The sequence below is a fragment of the Rosa rugosa genome, chromosome 2 (assembly GCF_958449725.1).
Source record: "Rosa rugosa chromosome 2, drRosRugo1.1, whole genome shotgun sequence".
In the NCBI taxonomy this organism is placed as follows: Eukaryota; Viridiplantae; Streptophyta; class Magnoliopsida; order Rosales; family Rosaceae; genus Rosa; species Rosa rugosa.
The window spans coordinates 3,999,639-4,022,427 of NC_084821.1; the positions used below are offsets into that span (position 1 = coordinate 3,999,639).

The following is a 22,789-nucleotide window of genomic DNA, read 5'->3' on the forward strand; positions in this document are numbered from 1 at the left end:
ACCGTTGTGGCTACGTCGGTTCCCGAGCTTCAAATATTCCCACACCCTCTTTGCTCTCATCACTCATCATTATTCTCAATCACCGAGAAATCAAAGAGAGCAAGAACAGAGAGAAAAGCAAGAAACTTTGGACGCTCCAGGTCTTGAAGGCAAAACCCAGAAGGAGATCTCATTCCTATTCATCAAGATTTGGTCATGGACACCCGCGCAGTTGTTCCTCCACAACCCAGAGGTATTCATCGATTTTGATCTCATCCCAGCGCTTGTTTCTCTTTTCTGTTCTGTAATTCTTTGTGGGTTTTGTGATTTTAGTTTAGATGCGCAGTAAAAGTTGTTCAATTTTGGGTCTTGTGTGAATTTCTTGAAGTAATTGTCGTTTCTATCATGTTTGGACTAATAGGGTTTTAGGATGATGTGATCTAGTTCTTGATGCGTTTTGTAGGAATAGAACAAAGATTGTTTAAATTAATGGGAGGTAGTACTTTGTATCACCTTTGATTTTAACTTGAATTGGGTAATCTCTTCTTCCCCTGATTATGGGTTGGTTAGGGGTTTTCATGTAGATCAGCACAAGAACGTTTCTTTAGATTGTTTTCATGATCTGAACTTTTTATTCGTTTTGATCTGCCTTTTTGTTTTTGTTAGTTTAGATGTTGGGTTTTTTCTGGGTTTTAGATTTCAAGACTAAAACCCCATTTTAGGATTATCATGTTTATGTCTGTGATTCTTTGTAGGTTTACTGCCAAGTGGGTTTTCCCTTGGTACTGTTATATATCTTGATTTCTTTACATTTTCATGTATTTGGTTCTTACGGAAAATTGAATTTTATATGTATTTGTTCATGCTTGTTTTACTTGAAGGGAATGGTAAAGTCCATGGAGAAGCACCGAGAAGGAACCAGCGAGTAGCTCTTGAAGACAGGACCAACTTTGAGGCAGGTCAGGTCGAAATCGAAGGGAAGATTACTCGCCGCATTACAAGGAGTTTTCATGCCCAGCTGTTGGCAAATGCACAGAAGAACAATGGGGTAATAACCCTTTGGCAACACTTTAAATTTGCATTGAATTCTGGTTTTTGAAACTAGGAGTTGATTGTAACATTATATTGCATATGGGTTTGTAAATTTGCAGAACCCAGTACTAGTGCCAGGTGACAAGGCAGCTAAGAATAGAAATGATGCCCCTGCAAAGAAGGTTACCAAGAAAGCAGCTGATGAAGATGTGATTGTGGTTAGTTCTGATAAAGAAAAGGAGAAGCCGGTCAATAGAGGCAAGCCGGTACAAGGTTCAAGGAAGGAAGTCAAGACTCTCACTTCGATTCTAACAGCTCGAAGCAAGGTGAGCTTAGAAGTTGATTTTTAATGAATTGTCAACATATCTTTTCACAGTATTGCTTCTGTTTTTCTATTGGGTATTGAACCCATTCTTTACTCTCAGGCTATGGCTTGTGGAGACACCAACAAACTAAAAGAGCAGATTGTGGATTTTGACGCAGCTGATGTCAATGATGAACTAGCAGTTGTTGAATATGTCGATGAATTGTACAAGTTCTACAAACTTGAAGAGGTAATCCCTTATCCTTTTTCCTCCACCCACATTTTCCCTTTTAGGCTTCTCCTATCATACCTTTTCTTACACATGAAAATTACTTTTGCAGGATGACTGCCGAGTTGGAGATTACATGGATACACAGCCAGATATCAATTCAAAGATGAGGTCTATCCTCATAGACTGGTTGATAGATGTCCACAGGAAATTTGAACTGATGCCTGAAACATTCTACCTTACTGTGAATATAATTGACCGATTCCTTTCAAGGAGGATGGTAACTAGGAGGGAACTTCAGCTAGTTGGCATCAGTTCCATGGTGATAGCATCAAAGTATGAGGAAGTTTGGGCTCCACAGGTAGTGTTCTGCCCTTGCTTTAATTCAGGCATTTTTCATTCTGATTTCAAATACCATTTAACTAAACTGGGATTTAAATATGCAGGTCAATGATTTTGTGTGCTTATCAGACTATGCATATACGGGCAATCAAATTCGTGTAATGGAGAAAGCAATCCTGCAGAAGTTGGAGTGGTATTTGACAGTTCCAACACCTTATGTCTTTCTTGCTAGATACATCAAAGCTTCCATTTCACCTGATGATGAGGTACTTGATGTGCTCTGGTTTTTGAGAAAGTATAACCATACTTTAAACTGTTTATTTTGGTGAAGCAATGAATATTAATTTGCTTTTCTTACCCTTGTAATGCAGATGAAAAATATGGTTTACTTTCTAGCCGAACTTGGAGTCTTGGATTATCAAACAACCATTCGGCACTCCCCATCCATGATAGCTGCTGCAGCTGTCTATGCTGCCCATTGTACTCTCAACAAGATGCCTTTCTGGACTGAAACTTTGAAGCACCATACTGGTTACTCTGAAGAACAGCTAAGGTAATAATGCTCAGTTACAGATATGCAGAGTGTGTTAGATAAGTGGTTATGTTAGATAATTGAATTAGCTGCCACCAGATATACTTGATGATTTGACTTTTTTTCTTTATCATACAACAGGGAATGTGCCAAGGTTTTGGTTGGCTTTCACTCAAAGGCTGGAGAAAGTGATCTTAAAGCTCTTTTCAAGAAATACACAAAACCTGAATATGGTGCTGTTGCTCGTCACACTCCAGCTAAAATTTGTTAGTCCTTTTGAGTATTGGTTTACTTTCTGTAGACAATACAACACCCGCCTGAATATATGCTAGTGGTGGTTTTTCTGTAATAGAGATTGGGTATCAAGAAGATTGTCGCAACCTATGTTTTATAGTGGTTAGTCTGTTCATCTTGAATCATTGAGTAATGTAGGTGGTTTTAATCTATGCTCCTGTGGAAACTGAGAGTGGGCACTGTTTTGCTCCTTATCTTGAATCATTGAGTAATGTAGATTGGTATATAGGTGGTTTTAATCTATGCTCCTGTGGAAACTGAGAGTGGGCACTGTTTTGCTCCTTACATAGTTTTTCATTGTTTCAACAAGATCCAAAATGTAGTGAAAAACATGAAAGCACACAAGTACGTTGTAGCACCACAGGATGCTCATGCTTCCATTTAAATACAGAAAATCAAATGAATTCAAACTTACTTTCATCAAGCAGATTATATGTAACTTCCAGATTTTTCGGTCACCTGTGTAACTTCGAAAACCAAGCAAACAAACTGCCTCAGACCCTTTCGTAAGCGGAAGTAAATTTTTTATATTTCTTGTTAGTTTTATCCCAAGTGGACTGAGTCTAAATATCAGTTACTTGGGAGTGAATTCATCTCAAATACTATTTGCTTTATATGAAAATGTTCCATTACTTAGGATTAGGATATGAGGAGGGATTTGATGTCACTTTATTTGTGCAAAAGGTCTTTGTATATACATATGCGAAATTTAGTAAAGCGATCCTGCTAATGTTCTGCAGTGGCATATATTATGAGACTGATACTGTCTTGTTTTCAGTTGTGTTCCTATCCCCCCTCCCTGAAAACCATCTCTCAGAAATGAAGGGATGTCAATGGTCATCTGAAAGCTCGGTTCAATCACATTCAGCCAGTGTAGTAACAATTTACAACAAAAGGAGAAATCGAGGAAAACATTATTTGAAAATGATGCATAGCTGCCAAAGTGGCTTCTGCTCACATATAGAAAGCAGCTAGCTAAAATTAAAGAGCATATCAAATTACCAATTGATGACCAACTTTAGCCAATTGATGACCAACTTTAGCCATGAGTCCCACTTTTATGAGGTTTATCTTCAGTCAATATCATGCTGAGAATAGCTATGATTTTCAGAAGTAAATAAAAAGAATTATCGAAAATTTAGTCTATTACCAGTAAATGATCTGTATCTAAATAATGACTTCAGTTTTCAGACACGGAACTTGTGACCTTATCAGGGCTAGCCCAAGGATGAGTTCCCAAGTGTAATTGTCCTCTCGCCTTTGTGGGAAGGTTAGGCGCCTCTCACAAAGACTACTAACGTGGGTTTAATATATAGCCTAATAATCTTTTTTTTTTTTTTTGAAAGGCCTAATAATCTATTTTGTTTTTTTTATTTAAAACAAAAAAAATTAAAAAAAAAAAAAAAAAAATTCCTGTCTGGTTTTAGATTTAACCAAAAATGACCATGGCCTGCTTAATAAAACTTGGTTTCTTTTTAGGTATAAGTGTTGAATTTGAGATTCTTATCCCAAAAAACCGAGACTCTCTCTTTCTCAAATTAAGAAAAACTCAGAGATACTGAAGATGATTCGAACAACTGCTTCTTCTTATTCTAATTGCACAAGATGTATGCCATTTCTTCGCTTGACTCCTCTCGTTCTCTTCGCTGTCAACAACTACTTGGCTTTGTTTCATTCTCAATCCTCAAACCCAACCAAACCCAGAGAAACCCATCTCGGAAATCGGCTCAATGTTGAGGATGCCTTGAAGGTGTTCGATGAAATGCTTCGCTCGCGTCCTCTGCCTTGTTCTTCTGTTATCCCTTTCAATCAAATCTTGACTCAACTTTCCAAACTCAAACATTACTCAACAGTCATCACTCTGAATAGGCAAATGCGTCTCTGTCGAATTGTTCCTGATGACTACACTCTTAACATTATCATCAACTGCTATTGCCGTTTGAATCGTATGGGCTTTGGCTTATCTGTCTTGGGTCAATTCTTCAAATTGGGTCTTCAACCAGACGTCTTCACCTTCAATACTCTAATCAACGGCTTTGTTCTCCACAATCAAGTGCCTGAGGCTGCACGAATTTTCACCAAAATGCTGCAGGCAGGTCATTCTAAGCCGGATGTGGTTACTTTCAGCACACTAATAAAGGGCTTTTGCAAGATCGGAAACAACACTGCGGCTGTTCAATTACTCAGGAAGATGGAAGAAGGAGGATGCGAGCCTAACATAGTTTCCTATAGCACCATCATTGACAGTCTTTGCAAGGATACACTTGTTGTAGATGCAATGAACCTCTTCTCAGAAATGATTAGTAGAGGTATTGCTCCAACCGTTGTTACTTACACCTCTTTGATTCAAGGAGTTTGCAATATAGGCCAGTGGAAACAAGCTACAAGGTTGTTGAATGAAATGGTGAGTCAAGGTATCTTTCCCAATGTCTTCACCTTTAATGTCTTGGTTGATACACTCTGTAAGGAAGGGATGGTCGTGGAAGCTGAAACTGTAGTTGAGACGATGATTCAAAGAGATATCAAGCCTGATGTCATTACTTACAACTCACTTATGGACGGTTACTGTTTGCGAGGAGAAATGGACGAGGCGAAACAAGTCTTTGATCTGATGATTAGAAAGGGATCCATGGTTGATGTTCAGAGTTGTAGCATATTGATTAACGGATATTGCAAGGGTAAAATGATCGATGAGGCCAACAAGGTTTTTCAGGAAATGACTGGTTGGGAGCTTGTTCCTGATACCATTACTTATAACACTCTTATTGATGGTTTTTACAAAGCAGGGAGAATACAAGAGGCAGAAAAGTTGTTCTCTGATATGCAAGGTTGTGGTCAACTTCCAAATGTTCAAACTTATAATATTTTAGTTGATGGCCGGTGTAACAACCGACAACTTTCTACAGCACTAGAATTGCTTAGAGAGATAGAAGGCAACAAGTTGGAACTAGATATTGTAGTTTACAATACTATCATTGAAGGTTTCTGCAAAGCAGGGGAAATGGATTCTGCAATAGATGTCTTCTCTGGTTTGTCATCAAAGCATCTTCAAGACTTCAACCTGATGTGTGGACATATAATATAATGATTCTTGGATTTTGTAAAGGAGGCCTATTAAGTGAAGCTGAAAAATTGTTTACAGAAATGAAGGAGAAAGGCTGTTCTCCAGATGGCTGTACCTATAACACAATTATCCGAGCTTTTATGAATAACAGTGAGACATCAAGGGCTATGGAACTTATTCATGAAATGCGTGAGAGGGGTTTCTCTGCAGATGCATCAACTATGGACTTGATTGTGGATTTATTGTCCAGGGATACAGTAGATCCTGTATTATTAGCATGGCTTAAAGATTCAGTCTGAAGTTATTTGAATATTTGAATTAACTAGGAAATTCAAAACTACTGCAATCTTGCTCGTTTAGCAACCTATGATGTTCTGTGAATCCTGTTTGTAAGTCCACCGTTGAAACACAATATCAATTCCTTGTTGCACTCCAATTTTCAGCACATTTGTTTTCTATTTCATTATGTGTGTGTGTACACACGTGATGGACTGAATATTTAGTTGCTGGCAGTAAGTATATCTGAACTCTGAAGAACTATTTCTCCTTCAACAGCAAAAATTGACATTGCAATTATTCCTCTCTTTTTGCTCATGTGTGTTTAATATCTATGTCCTAAAAGGCAATTGACTTTCCCATTTTTGTTTGATTGTAAAGTATGTCCCAGAACCTATGACTTTTACATCAGTTTGCAAAACGAACATCCAAAAATTCTTTATTCAATAAAGTCCTATATTTTAACTTGAACATTTTGGGATATCCCCAGATTTATTGCTAATGTTAGCTAGGAAAGATATGGATAACACTTACCTTTTGCCATGTTTAGGCCTATATGTGAATGCTTTAAAGATGCCTCTCTCTCTCTCTCATCAAGATGTTGTTGCAGACCTCATGAGGACGTCGGCGATGACCTGGAGGCATGGCGCGACTATCCCTCACAAACCAAATCGATGTCATTGCAGAGCTCACGAGCTCGCCAGCGACAACTTAGAGGCAAGGCACAACTGAAATGATGTCGTTGTATACCTCACAATCGCCGGTGACGACTTGAACGCATGGCGTGATCTACACTACCAAGTCGTCACGGTCTCCGGCTCTTCGACGAGGCCCTCCACCACCAATATCACTTCTTCCTCCGCCTCACCTGCATCCAGTGACAAAGACAAGGCCCTCGGCTTCTTCATCCCCAATCGAAAATAAAACTTGAAGAGGTCTAGGAGCAAACTTTATTATTTAAGAAGTAAGATGAAGTCATGTAATTGAATTAGTCTTAATAGAAAAACTAAGATACAATAGTAACAATCCTTGTCTTGGCACCTTATTTCTATCCCTAAACTCAACTCCAATTGGAAAGACATCAAGTTAAGGTTTAATCAGAACGTAAAATCTGCAAGCCTTGATCGCCGACCAAAGCCTTCCTTCCTAGACGCCCCTGTGAAAACTGAAAGTAATTTGTTAGATACATCAACTTCATATAACAAAACTATGTTTAACGTAAATCTTTAGAGGCAGACAATTGGAGTCCATTAAAAGAACATGAATAACCTAATTGATGCATAAATGCATTCGTACATGTTTAGGGTCCTATCTTATGCAATGTTTTCTCTATTAATTTTTTGGGTTATTATCACAAATGGTACCTAAACTTATCCTCTATTTTATCGATGGTACCTGAACTTCAATTTTGATCACAACCAGTACCCGAACTTTTTGACTTCATTTTAAATGGTACCTAAGGCCTCATTCGGTCACTATTCCGGCTAAAAAAGCCAAATCTAAAAAAAAAAAAAATTCAAGTTCAAGTCAAGTCTATTACCAAAAAATTATCACTATATATGATCACAACACTTGAAATCATTACTATGATCGCCTCACATGCCCTTTTTAGTGGGGATATTGACCGGAGGTGGCTCTAGTACCATTTAAAATGAAATCAAAAAGTTCGGGTATTGGTTGTGATCAAAATTGAAGTTCAGGTACCATCGATAAGATTGAGGTATAGTTCAGGTACCATTTGTGATAATAACCCTAATTTTTTTTAATAGAAATTGATATCATTAAGATCAATAGTCAGCAAAATGTCAATGGCTAGATTTAGTTGTGCTTACAATAGAATAGCGGACAAGAAAATCCAGAGACTTTATTCTAAGCAAAACAAATTCACTACAAGTCGATTTTAATTATAGACAAAGAAACTCTGTGTCTTTTAGGGTAAAATCATTGATTAACATCTCCATTCGCCAAATGCGCAATTGCAATACCAACAGAAAGCCACTTTCTAGCAAACAAATAGGAGCACCTCCTTATTCATAAGTTGCTATAAAAAAGGAGTTGCTATAAAAAAGGATCCGGATCCTCTCCTAATCTCATTCCCCTCCTAACCTACCTAAACTTTTATAGAGATTAAGACACCTGTCAAGTCTCATATCCAATGGTCAACATATCTCCTCAACATAAAAAGTTACTGATTTTACAAAATAGCCCTTTATAGTTTTTGTCTGTATTCTCCTGTTCTCCTGTTTCAACTCTCTCTCTCTCTCTCTCTCTCCCCACCCTCCGCAAGTCCTCTCTCTCCACCTTCCTCTATTCTCAGATATGGTTCCAAGGTAGCCCACAGATTATATATTCCTTCCATCGATTATCCTACCCCCATCATCTTCAAGATTACATGATTGAACAAGATTTTGCAACAACCACACAATTTGACAAACTAGTCATTAAATCAATCAACCTCCACCGTTGCATTCATCATTCAACCTATTTCAAGATCTTGTTTGTCGGATAAGAACAAGATCATCTTTAAATTCAAATCTGAAATTTTTTCATGATAAAAATTGGGGAAGAGAAAGAGTAATAGAAATTGGGGAAGACAAAAAGAACAGACCAAAGGATAGTCTTAGCATCGAGGCTCCCAAATCCAATTATAGGGATTGTGGGAGAGAGGCAATTGCATCTTATAGGACTCATCATGGGCCGGGCAAGGGCCAGCCCTACCCTAAAATTTAGGGCTTAGGGTAGGGCCGAGCCGGGCTTTGACTAAGTCAACGGAACTTAGGGTCGGGCCGGGGCCTCAAAATACAAACCCTTACCCGCCCTTCAGGCCCATTCTGCAAGGGCTAAAAGGACTGGGCCGGGCCAGCCTTTCCGAATAGGGTCGGGCAGGGCTTTTGTCTAACTCACATAAAATCAAATTTTGCTAACTATAAAAAAAAAATAAAAATAAAAAAACATCATTGAATACTTTGATGTTTCAGAACCTGAGTTGATACAAATAATTACAAATCCCACATAAGCTCAAGTCTCAAACTCACATTCGCAGTTCCTCAGAGTCTTACTGATTAATTGCACTGAGGTACTAAGCCACTAAGGCTACAAAAACTGATTTGATACAAGAACTGATCAAATCCTCATCAATTCCCAAAAATGTTGTAATGTTTGATACAAAAATTGTATCAATTCCCAAAAAGTTGTAAAGGTTTGCTGTTTGCACAATCAAGTCTTCACCAAACAAAGAACCTGCACAAAAACATATAAATAATTTAGAAACTGGACATATATTTCAGTTCACACAAACAAAACATACTAACTGGACACAATACATATTCGGTGATTTAACATAGACTGAAAATAAAGCACAACAGTCACACACCTTTCTAAAAAACAGAATTATAAGACAAACAAAACAAACCAGATCAGCAAAATACAAACAAATTTATACTAGATCCGAAAAACAGTCACACACCATTCCTTAATCTAAAGCACAGCAGTCACACCTTTCCAAAAAACAGAATATGAAGACAAACATAACATACCAGATCCGAAAAACATAGTCACACACCTTTCCTTAATCTCCAATTGACTCAACCCCTTCCGTGTTTGAATTAGCACGCTCAAGTGCAATCATCCATTCCGGTCTTGCTAGTTTTGCATTATGTTCCTCTTCAGCTCAGAGCTCATCTTGCTCTTTGTCTTGCTGCCTTGCTTCTGCCAGCTTCCAGTCTTTCAAGCAAATCAGTGCTTAAATTATGTCTGGGCTTATACTTGCCCTCTTTTTGGATACAACTCTTCCATCGGCACTAAAAGTTGCTTCCAATGCTACTGTCGAAGCTGGAATAGATAACAGGTCACGAGCTATCAAAGAAAGCACTGGATAGACTTCTTCATGAGATCTCCACCAACCAAAAAGGTTAAATTCAAATCCATCAGCAACTTCAAGTGTAGGCATATCAATATAATATTGTAAATCAGAACTTGAAGAGGTAGAAGTAGAAGTTGTTGTTTTAGCCTTTTTTAAGACCTTCTCAGCAAAGTCCTCATCTTCATCATTAGGTAACACAATAGAATCAAAAGAAGATGCAGGTAAATTAGTGCTTATACTAGAGGTTGGAACCACATTCACTACATTCTCCTTGTACACTTCGTGCAATTCAAACAATTGATGTTTTAAATTAGAGATAGCAGTTTCAATTTCCCAATCATCAACACCTATACTTTTCATCCATTGGCTAATTCCAAAAAACTTATATCTAGGATCCATAGCAGCAGCAGACAAAATACAGGGGGAAAAGCTTTCCAATACCTAGCAAATTTTGACTTTATGGCCACCAAAGTAGCAACAATTACATAATATTTAGCATATTTATTAAAAGCTGCATTGATACTTACTAAGCAAGGAATAACACGACATGAGGTTGGATAATAAGCAAAATTTAAATCTAATAAGCACAAAACCCTTGAAGCTGAAATCTCCCCTAATCACAATTCACACTAGACCCAATTAAAATTGCTAAACAAATTTCTCTGAAACTGTAAGTAGGAATCTATGCCTTAGATTTAAAAGCTAACCCACAGTAGACTGGTGAAACATCAAATTAAAAATTGTATACACAATCAATCAACCCCAATATCGTTGATAAAGGAAAAAGAGGGAGAGCCATTCAAACATATTAAATAACAAACTCTATATGCGTATCTTATAGCAACAACAGAAAACAAAGACAAAAGGCATCGATTTTTTGCATCAAAACCATATCAATAAAGAAAACCAATGAAACGGAAATCAAAGAGGCCAAAATGACGATGAATAACCAAAAAAAAAAAAAATCTAGCAATCCGTCGATGTTAAACCTTTCAAAATCCACAGAAACAGCAACCCACTACTTATCGAAATGAAACCCACACCAACCTCTCCTTCTCTTCTCTTGATCCCAACGACCTCTATTGCCTTGCCAAATCCTCACACTCTTCTAGAATTGTAAAACGGCAGAATCACCATCGAATAACAAACACCTCCTATCACCCACATCATGAACAATGAAGCAAAAAAACCAAACCCTTATTCTCAATTTCCACAATCCAAACCCAAAACCCAATGTCACCAAAAAACAAAACAATGGATCCGAAACCCCCAATTTCCATCCAAAGACCACCAACGTAACTTTAGTATAGTATATAGTAAATGTATAATTATAATTATGATTAAATTTTAGGGCTGACCCTTTCCTTACTAGGAATGGTTAGTTGTTGTGTATCATCCTGTATTAATTTAGGATTATAATATATTTCATGATTATGTAGTGGAGTGCGTTTCCTAGATTTTAGTTAGAGATTAACCTGTAGATGGTCACGCCGTCAAGGTCAAGGTCAAGGTCAACAAGCTTAGCGCCATATCAGCAAGACCTGTAACAGTACAGGCCACGTGTTATCCAGTAATTGGTCAGCAAGAAATGAAACAGAAAGCTGTTAAGCTCGCTCATGCTTAGAGAGACGTCTAAGCTAACAAATTTGAAGATCAAAATAGAAACTCAAAGTTATCATCTTCATTCTGTTGATTATATTTGTAAACTTTTGATTGCTTCTACTTTGTATTTGAACAAAATATAATCAAAACCACAACTTGTTGATTTGATTAATTTGCAGTAGCAAATGAAGCATGAACAGATCAACTTAACCCAGCAAACTTGTGTACTTGAATTTCTGAACTTATTCATCCTTTTTACATCAACCAACACTTCCCTTATATAGGGTACAAGATTAACCTACAAAATATCTAAAATGAAAACATATTAAACTAGATTAAAAGTACTTTAGATACAAAATATCTAGCTTAATTTGAGAGGAGCAAATAGTAATGCAAGTTGCTGTAAAATATCTTTCACCGCAGTTAAGACTTTCACTGCAGCATGTTTCGCGACAGCGAACAGACTCGACCTTCACGACAGACTTAGTTATTCCGCGAACATTACTTCTCAACGAACTCGCGACTTACTTTTCACCACAGTGATGTCATCCTCGCGAACGCACTTTTAGAGAACATTTGCGGCGAACTTTTCTCCGCGGTGACTTTATCTCGCTAATGCACTTTAGCGAACGTTGGCGGATGGAGCAGGAAAACATTAATTCTAACACATTCTCTCATTTTCTCTCCTCTGCGAATTCTCAAACCCTCGATTTACTTTCAGCATGGTATCAAGATTCAAGAGCCATGCATGGAGTTCACTCTCTTGCTTCACTGCGATTGCTAGGGTCTTTTCTTCACCTTTCTTCTTCAATCCCTAAGTCCTTTATTCTTCGACCTTCTCTGATTTCTTCAAAGTTTCAAGATTTCTTCCTTATGTATCACTATAAATACCACCCTTGAAAGAAAGAAAGAATCTACTCTACTGATCTATTGTCTTACGAAGTATGGCTTCTAAGTTTCGTCTTTTTCGAAGATTGTTTACTTCTAAACCCTACTATCCTCCTACTTCTAGACCCATCTATCCTTCTAGACTCGTCAACCACACCTCAGACATTCACTTTACTCTAATGGATTTTAAACAAAATCTAACACAGTATGCAACACAGTACTTGAGAAAGAACTTTGCAATGGATGTCATTGAAAACATCCGTTCCCAAAAGGGAGATGGGCATTAATTGTTGGTGGATCCCTAGCTTTAAATCACATTAAAGTGATCGGTTCTAGAGCTACACTTCCACAAGATGATTACAACCCCACGGTGCACAAGAATTTTATTGAGGGCTACAAAGATTTCTTTGACGATTTATATGGAGGCAGTAGTACTGAACCATTGGGCGACGAGAATTATATAAACATCGATCAAGTCATATATATGTGAAGGATCTAAAGACAATGTACTGTTTTACTTTATTTATTTTTGATAATAACATTTAATTTTATTATTTATTTATTTATTATTTATACTTTTTTGTTTGCAAAGACCAAATGTTACTGCTTCTTCGCCACCCTTATTATCAATCAGTGGATGAAGCTCTGAGATTCATTCCATCCGCCCTTGTTAATTATATTTGTAAAATTTTGATTGCTTCTACTTTGTATTTGAACAAATTATAATCGAAACCACAACTTGTTGATTTGATTAATTTGCAGTAGCAAATGAAGCATGAACATATCAACTTAACCCAGCAAACTTGTGTACTTGAGTTTCTAAACTTGTTCATACTTTTTACATCAACCAACACTTCCCTTATATAGGGTACATGATTAACCTACAAAATATCTAAAATGAAAGCATATTAAACTAGATTAAAAGTACTTTAGATACAAAATATCTACTTTAATTTTAGTGGAGCAAACAGTAAAATACCTTTCACCACAGCATGTTTCGCGACAGCGAACAGACTTAACCTTCGGGACAGACTTAGTTATTCTGTGAACTGTTATTCGCGAACTCGCGACTTACTTTTCCCAGCAGTGACGTCATCCTCGCGAACGCACTTTTAGCGAACATTTGCGGCGAACTTACTTCGCGAACTTTTCTCCGCGGTGACTTTATCTCGCGAACGCACTTTAGTGAACATTCGCGGATGGAGCAGGAAATCATTAATTCTAAAAGCCCTTAAAGTACTTGATGGCTTAAGGGGTAAAAAGTTTCCACTTCCAAGAACTAGGGTTAGTCAAGCAACCCCCGATCTAGCAACAATAGTGCCTGACGAATATCATCTCGGTTGGAAACGTGTATACAAGCTGTATGCTGCACACAAAGAGTTAATATTTCAGAGTCAATTGGCAGAATTGAATCTGAAGATTACAGACGTGGATTTACGTCTCTATATAATGCTGAAAAGAATGGCACACTGTATGAAGATACCGATGAGATAGATGAGCTGAAATTTTATGCAAACGCGTGTAAACATCTAGTAAGATATATGAAGGTACGTAAGACATTATTTTAATTGAGTCGTTTCAACAAATGGTTTAAATTGTCTCTTTTTCTTCTGTTTTTCAACAAAATTAACATGCAGTGTTTGCAAACAGATACATAGCGAAGAATTTATACCAAGCCTTGTGTCGGGCGTTTCCAGACGTGCCCAGAAAAGTGTTCAAGTTTTTCTCGACCTATGCAGTATATCAAGACGGGCAAGTTGGAGTTTGTCAGACCTCTGATGTAGGTAAAAACAATTCCGATCCTTTACTTTTACATGCATATCAACTGAGGATATATAGATGTTTATATGAACTGATCACAGAGAAAGTATTGCATGAGATAGCTATATTAATTACTTATCAACAAGAATTGGCCGGTGGTGTGTGGGGTGTGCTGCACTAAAGATATAAGTATGCTTGCATCTTAAATTATCAATTTTAAACGAGTGTTTCTGCCTTTAATTGTGTCTGGAGAAATATTTGTGTGTGTGTGTGTGAACATGTTTGCATCTTCGGCGTTTGATCGATCATATCCATTTACCGTCAAACTTTGAAAGATTTATTTTGCTTTTAAAGATCGATAGTGATTCTATTATAAAAGTTGATCTTTAACAAATGACTTTTAACAGGAGCCTTTTTAAGAAGAAATGGATTAACTCGTAGACAAGCTTGAAGGTCGGGTTGGTCAGCTTGCAAGTGGGAGGAGAATTTGTTTCTTTTGTTTCCAATCTCCATATATTTGGACTTATTTCGTTCGAGATTAAATTTAAGCAAGAAACTCTTAGTCTAAATCATTTACTTAAAATAGTTCATGAGTCCAAGGCACTCCTTAAATTGTATTTTTATTCAGGCCATCAGTACAAGTTAAAACCAAAAATTATAGAAAGTCCTCTCTTTTTGTTTTGTTTTGTTTTTTGTTTTTTTTTTATAATATTTTTAGGAAAACAGAATCAGGTTTTCGTTAATAATATTAGCAACCTTACTAGGTCAAGTTAAAGGGATTCGAAAGTCCCTCACATTACATCTTGATGCGCAAAACAAATTATTCAAAGCAAAAAAAAAAAAATCCAAAAACAAAACCACAAAACCAAGAGAGATTTTGTATACACACCCCTCTTTTTTGTAAAATTAAAAATCTCCAATTTATCCCTTTCTCACAACCAAGCAAACAAAAAAACAAGTTGTAAATATGATCATGCCCTCATGGTCGCCAATCTATTCTTGTATTGTGGTCAACGATAATTTATCGATTGGATGTCGAGGCATAGTCTCATATAATGGTGGTGATGATTGAGTTGTCTTCTTACAAAAGTTATGTTGTTGAGATTCAGTTCTCTATTTGTTCAGAAAAATATTTCTTTGTTCTAAGATTCCTCAAATGTTACACAATAACAGAACATGGTATATATCATTGTTCTTCAATCTTCTATAAAAGAAGAGTTAATCAAATTTTAGTATATATTCCTAGATCATAACAAGATTGAATATTTATGGAAAACACCCAAATCAAAAGTTAGGTAATAACTAATGCTACACCTCGACTCCTCGAGTTGATCGATATGGTTTGAAGCCATTATAATTTACCATTGCGCGCCTAAGAGCAACTCCAACAGCTTCCTCATATTTTGATTTTTCTCTACTTTAGGGAAAAATGAGTCTCTTTTGCTCCAACAGATTCCCTATAACTATCCTTATTTTAGAGAAAGTGAGGAAAGAGAAAACCAAATTCCCTATATTTACAGCAATCTCTAAAATTTTAAGGAAGAATATGGAGAGTTTAGAGATTGCTGTAAAATAGAGAATCTGTTGGAGTTGGAGAAGAAAAAGATGCTAAAACTTTGACTTTTGCTTCCCTATTATACAGAAATTATAGGAAAACTGTTGGAGTTGCTCTAATCACCAGGAAGATTCAGCTGTGACTATTGGGTATGGATTGTCTATATTCAGGCTTATGCTTTTTTTTTTCTGCAAAATGAAGTTGAACCATGTAGTGGGGAAGATTTAAGAGGTAAGAAACAAGTTGGCATTAGCCCAAAAAAATAGGATATGGATAGAAAACGAAGTTCAAAGGAAAAAAATGAAGAAAAAATATAAAGGGGTGTGTATTAAGAGTGTTGCTATTGGGACCTCCAAATCTACTCACTTGACCTCACTCTATTATGAATTATTAAATGACATATATAACCTACTATAAAATGACTCTTAAGGACAATAATTATACTAAAAAAATATTACATTGATTTTCTATAGACTTTCCAATTCAATGATATTAGATTGCATTCTTTATTATTTTCCTTATTTATTTTAATTTTCCAATTTCACTACATACTTATTAAAGCATTCATATATAATTAATAAGAGTTAAAACTATGATTATGTGACATAAAAATATATGATATACATGTTGAATGCGTATTGGTGAGGGAAAACAAAACAAATCATATTATGACCAAAATCTAAGTCTATCCATTACATTTACAAAAAAACAAAAATGAGCTAGCAATTTTTTAAAATAAATATTTAAATAATTAATCATGAGGTACATAAAATAAGCATTAAGAAAAAATGATTAATCTTCATATTTTTTTGCAGAGCTAAAACAGAAAAAAAAAATTAAAAAAAAAAACCACAAAACAGTTCATGTTATTTTCTTGTTGATTGGAAATTAATTTTTAAATCTCAATACCTTGTGTTTAATTTTTTTTATTGAAAAAGTTTTGATGTTAACTGATTAAGGAATGGATATGTAATTAAGATTTATAGAGTAATTAATTAATTGAATTAACTAAGTTTTTATTTTAAAGATAATAGTTTGTTTGCAAATTATATGAGTCAGGTTATTTGAGGAAATTCAGTGAGGTTTAGTGAGTAAATTTAGTATTAGAAAATTTGATAGGATGTGTAAAAAGCATGGAGGTCAAGTGAGTAAATTTGGAGATTCCAATAGAAAAACTCTACTTATAAATAGAATATTTTGAGCATTAAAGATGGGTTTTAATGCTTCCATAATTATTTGTTTGTCAAAAAAAGAAATTTTTAAATAATTATTGAAAAAAAGTCATAGCTTGATAACTAATTAAAAAAATATTACCAAAATTGTTTTCAAGCCTAATTTTTCATGTTTTACCTTTATAAAAATTAAATTTGCTCATTTTATTATTTTTATTTAACTTTATCTTATATGCCGCTTTACAGGGTTATTTGGTTTAGTTTACACGATGGCTCTCTATCCCTCGTTTCATGATCTTGTTATACTAATGAGAAGAACATTTATCTAATATTTATCTATTGCATCATAGCTTTGTTCTTGTATAATTCACCCAGTAATTTAATTTAAATGCATTTTCTTTTGTATCTTTTTAATCTTCAAAAGCTTTCATGAACAAATAAAATCATAAATGAGATTTGAAAATGGAAATGAATAATAAAATTAGTATAAAGCTTTGGAGAGAGAACAAAAATGTATATGTTTTCTTTATATTTTGTTGTTTGTAACAGTCTTTTCATATAAGGATATATAGGTCATTTAATAATTTAAAAAATAAGGGAGGTCTAGTAAGTAGATTAGGAGGTCCCAATAGAAATTCTTGTGTATTAATAAAGTGAGATTGTGTATAATCTCATATTGAACAATAAAGATAAGTTCGAAGCTAGAAATGGCCTTCTTTCTACCAGTTAAAGCTTAGAATAAGTAAATTCCTTTTCTTTCTAATTACTCCCCTGTTTATGGTGCAGCCAAGTAGCTCGTAGTTCAATCAACTTAAGCACCCAATTGCATAATATAAAACTTGTATCAATAGAATTAAATATCTTCGATTTTTTTCCTTATTTCCTCATATGCATTAATGCATACCACAAAGGCAATAACTTTTATTCATTTTGTAAACTACAAAACAGATCCAGATAAAGAAACCTACCTATTGGAAGCTGTTGATAGTGCCCACTTCAGGTAACTTGTGGGGGTCCAAAAAGCAGAGCAGCCACACCAGCAATAACGTACAATAAGTTCAGGAGGTTGACCTCAATTAAGAAGGCAAAGAATATCGGAGGCAAGTAAGAACAATTTCCACGAAAGAGCATTCTATCGACAGGAAAAAAAAATCAAAATTTCATGCATGAAACAGGGCAAATCCGGAAAGCGGGAAAGCATCGAAGCAATCACTGCAGATAATACAGAGCCTTAGAAGCAGTACTGAAGAAACAGCAGGAAGTACCTGCAGTCACAACGGTGAAGATAGCTTCTTCCTCAAAACCTGAAGTTAGAAAAGAAGCATTCAATTCAGATCGAATTAATGCTTGGTTTCGAAGAAGATGACATGCATGCATCCACAAAACGCAGCAAAACCATCTGGGTGATTCTTCTTCAGAGTAATATCAAGGACTCAGAATGGATCAAACCAAATAGTCTGGGTGATTCTTCTCCTTCCTCAGGTTCTGGTTCTGCGCAACCAACTCGAGTTCGCTCACTTCAGTTCGAAGGCGATATACGGACAAATGAGATAGCAGGGGCACAACAGCAAAAGAGAGCAGAGAGCAAGGGCAAAACAGTAAATTTGTTTTTTTGTTTTGTTTTGTTCTAGTTTAATTACATATAAGTGCATTTTTTTAATGTTTTTTTAGTCATAAGGCCATCAACTAATTTTTTCCATCATAAGGCCACTAGATTAAAAATTGTGTTATATTTTAGATATAAAAACCAACATATTTACATAAATTTCATTAGAGTAAAAAGTCAACAACCATTCCCTTTCCTCTCCGGCGAGGTCTCCGGTCAACTCCGGCTGACCTCCAGTGAGTCTCCAGCTGACTTCTGGCCAACTTCCTACAGGAATCCGGCCGACCTCCGGCGACCACAAAATCTACTGTCACTAATACTAAAAACTACTCTGATGAGATTTCCAGCACCTCCGGCGAGGTCACAAAAGCGACTATCACTAGCAATAAAAGCTATTATCACCAGCAACAAAAGCTACGTTAGCTGGTGAGATTTCCGGCGAGGTCACAAAAACTACTATCACCAGCAACAAAAGCTACGTTGGTGAGATTTCCAGCGAGGTCACAAAAACTACTATCACCAGCAACAAAAGCTACTGTCAAAAACAAAAACTACGCTAGTGAGATTTCCAACGAGGTCACAAAAACTACTGTCACTAGCAACAAAAGCTACTCTCACCAGTAACAAACGCTACTGTCACAAATACTAGAAAGCTATTCTCATTAGTAATAAAAGCTACTCTCACCATCACCAAGTAGAACAAAAATTACTACCAAGCAGAACAAAAGCTACTCCCAGAGACTAAGAAAGATATTTTTAGAGACTAACAAAGCCATAGAAATGTAAAACATACAACCAAAATAAAAATGCTACTACAATCAAGGAAAGAAATCATATTGAATGATACAAAAAGTATCCAGGGTTCAACAATGATATATCTATGTAAAAAACAACTTCCATAGTTGTAAAAAGTCACTACCATGTTGTGAAAAGCTATTACAATAGTTGTATAAAGCTACTGTCAATGTTGTAATGCTACTATCATTTTTCAAATTGCCTCCGTTGAAGTTTCTTGTTGTCAAGCTCTACCACACTATACTAACCATAAGAATATTATTTTGCCACCTATAGCACCAAGCTTCATTTCAAAATTTCCTAGTTGGCCGGATGATCTCTTGGTCAATAGAGGCTTAACTACTCAAGTTCACATGATTTTGGGAATCAACCATTACCAATGCAAAGGGGGAGAATTATGTAAGAACAAAAATACAACAAAACAAGCAATCTTTATCAATTAGATAATAAAAAATAAGCAATCTAAAAGCTACTGACATAGAAACAGAAAGCTACTATAACACGTAAAAAACTATTAGACCATTAATGAAAAGCTACTGACATAGAAACAGAAATCTAATATAACACATGTAAAAAAGTACTAGACCGGTAATAAAAAGCTACGGACATATATACTAATTGCAAAAAAACCAATTGATTATCCATGTTAATAGTGTAACACAAATCTCAAACAAGAAATGCTAGAGATACAAAATCACAACATAAAGAAAACTGAATTTCATACAAAATCCTAATTTTCCAATTTGATAAACTATTGACATAAAAAAAAAACTTAAAATCAATCAAAATGAAAATAGAAAATGTACTGACATCAGCTTGGAAAGATACTAACATAGGTACAGAAAGCTACGATCGCTATGATGAAAAACCACTATAATAGTTACAGAGAGCTACTGATTTGAAAACAAAAGTTATTGACATTAGCTTGAAAAGATGCTAACATATATAGACACATAAGGCTACTATCACTATATTGAAAAGTCATTAGAACAATTACACAGAGCTGCTAACTTGAAATAATGAAAATGAAAATAGAAGCTACTGACATCATGTTGAAAAGATACTAACATAGACATAGGAAGATACTATCACTATGTTGAAAAACCACTATAACAGTTATAGAGAGTTACTAACTGCAACAAATTATAAATAACATACAAGAAATGGTTCACTATTCATCAATCAAAATACATCACAACACAAGCAATACCAAGACTTCATATGTCCCCTCCCTGATTAGAAGAAGCAATTAAAAGTTGTACAAAACACTGACAAAAAGAAAAAAAAAGGTCTATACAAAACAAAAGCTCTGCAATTGCAATGACACCAAAAATCAAAGACAAAATCAGAATGGTGGCCATTTGACTCCGTCTCCTTCACAACAAAATAATAAAAAAATAGTGATAGAGGACCTTAGAATCCATCATTGGATTAAACTTTTCATAGTTATAGACATTAGAATCCCTCATTTCCAAAATACGTAATGTTCAATAGTTCAAGATCATATAATGAGGCTGAGACTTGGACGTCATAGATCTCGATTCAATTCATTAAATCCAAGTAAACTAACTAAACCAAATCCAATGACAATTACGAATGGAATTGAAAGGCTTATCACCTTTCTTGGCTGGTGGTGTCCCTAATCTGGGCCTTGACGATCTTATCATCGACGTGGATACTCTGAATGGCAAACTCGACGCCGATGGTCGATATAGACTCGAGGTTGAACTCATTGCGAAATGAACCTGGACAAGAGGTTGGATTTGTCGACGCAGGAATCACCGATGAAGACGAACTTGAAGAGGTAGTCGTAGTCGTCGTCCGACCTATGGACCATCTCGAAGAGCCGGAGAGACTTTCCGGTTGGGATAAATCAATGACTGAGATTAAAGTACAAACAATGAAATAACATGTTATTTAAACTTAGAGCCCTAAGGGTTGGAGATGATAGAAATTATAGCTCTTGCTATTTGCATGAATAGTGATTATTGGGGGCTAAAATAGCCCCCGGGCTAAATTTTAGCCCCCCACAGCTGGAGATGGCCTAAGTTTCTATTTGGTAAAGTCCATCTCATGTCCTGACATGCTCCGATAAAGAACTAGAGCTTTAAACTTGTTTTCTTTGGTTTTTTAGGATATGTCTATTGAAATGAGTTTGGAGGATGTGAAGAGGTTGCTTTGCATTATGGATTTCATATAGAGGTAATCTCATTTTCGTTCTTGTTTGTTTATTAGACATATGGGGACAACTATACATGTATAAATTGACCACTTGTTCAACAAGTGCAGAAGGAAAATACCATTGAGACAACATACACTACAAATCCCAGATCAATGATGCAAGTAAGTATGCCTAAGTACTGAAGGCCAAGTAAGTATCCCAGATCAATATTTCTTTTCAAAGGTTGATGCGTTATTCATTTTAAGGTCAGTTCAACAACTATGATGGGTTATTCATTCTAAGGTTATTTCTTCCTTGCAAAACCGATACTATGCTGCCTTTTTGTCAATGAGAAAGAGATCAGCAAGAATAGAGCACAACACTCCTCAAGTGATTGGCTTCTTCTTCTTTTTCACATACTTCAAAATAGTTATTTGTGGATGGATTATTTTGACAATGTGAAGCATTGAAATATAGTTCAGGGTGATTTATTTAGGGATGACAAAAATCTTCATCGGGGCAATCTCCATTGGATCCCTGGCCTTAATGGGGGAGGAATTTGGGATAATTGGGGAATGAGGATGGGGATGGGGATCCCTAAACCCTAAATCCATCGAGTAGTTGGTTTCTCCATATTCATTTTCCACTTCATGGTTGCTTTAGAATGAACCTCAACAATTTAAATGCAATGTATAAGTCAATACAACTTTAGGAGGCAAATTGGTATAAGCCAATGTCTTTATAATTAAAATTGAAATTTTTATCTTATGTCCACACACATCGATCGATTGAATATTTATAGACCTGATGTGAAAAAATAAACACGTTTCAGGGTCGTCATGTCATCGGTCAACCAAGAAGACATATAAGTGACAACGGTTGACCAATTTGATCGGATCCAAAAATATGGTGAAATTGGCTAAATTTTTTTATCACACTCATAATTTATTGTAATAATCTCATCCAACAGTCATTTTTCTCATTTTCTTTGAATTGATAGAGGTTGCTCTTTGGTGGGTATGATATATAAATATAGGTTTATAAAAAAAAATAGTATCTTCAAAGATTTATTTGTAAATAAAGCCCGCAAGTCCCGGCCCAAAAAAGGCCTCAAGGCCCTACCCGAAAAAGCCTGCAAGGCCTGCTTTATATGGACGGATTTGGATCCTTCGATTTACAATAAAACTCGGTCCGTTATTATTTAAAAATGTAATAAGGCCCGGCCCGGTCCGTTGATGAGGCCTAAGCACTTTGTACAACACAGACTTTTAGCAAGGAAATCATACTTTTGTCACCATTGAATTTGATGGGTTGTACATAATTTTTCGCCAAACT

General features: G+C 35.8%; 1 protein-coding gene and 1 pseudogene across 1 annotated transcript; both read left to right on the forward strand.

Annotated features, from left to right (window-relative positions):
- Nucleotides 1–67: 67 nt before the first annotated feature.
- LOC133732300 (G2/mitotic-specific cyclin S13-7-like) lies at nt 68–2,862 on the forward strand. The gene is made up of 8 exons (XM_062159824.1): nt 68–232; nt 861–1,027; nt 1,131–1,337; nt 1,437–1,565; nt 1,657–1,905; nt 1,991–2,152; nt 2,258–2,439; nt 2,560–2,862. The coding sequence occupies exons 1-8, from the start codon at nt 196–198 to the stop codon at nt 2,687–2,689; spliced, it is 1,263 nt and encodes a 420-aa protein (XP_062015808.1). The 5' UTR covers nt 68–195; the 3' UTR covers nt 2,690–2,862.
- Nucleotides 2,863–4,157: 1,295 nt separating this feature from the next.
- LOC133730192 (putative pentatricopeptide repeat-containing protein At1g12700, mitochondrial) lies at nt 4,158–6,200 on the forward strand (annotated as a pseudogene).
- Nucleotides 6,201–22,789: the final 16,589 nt, after the last annotated feature.

What these genes read in the sequence shown, in the direction of transcription:
- LOC133732300 (XM_062159824.1), top strand. Translation starts at nt 196, where the DNA reads ATGGACACCCGCGCAGTTGTTCCTCCACAACCCAGAG. An exon ending in ATGCACAGAAGAACAATGGG is followed by an intron (nt 1,028 to 1,130) that starts GTAATAACCCTT and finishes GTAAATTTGCAG; the next exon opens with AACCCAGTACTAGTGCCAGG. An exon ending in TTCTAACAGCTCGAAGCAAG is followed by an intron (nt 1,338 to 1,436) that starts GTGAGCTTAGAA and finishes CTTTACTCTCAG; the next exon opens with GCTATGGCTTGTGGAGACAC.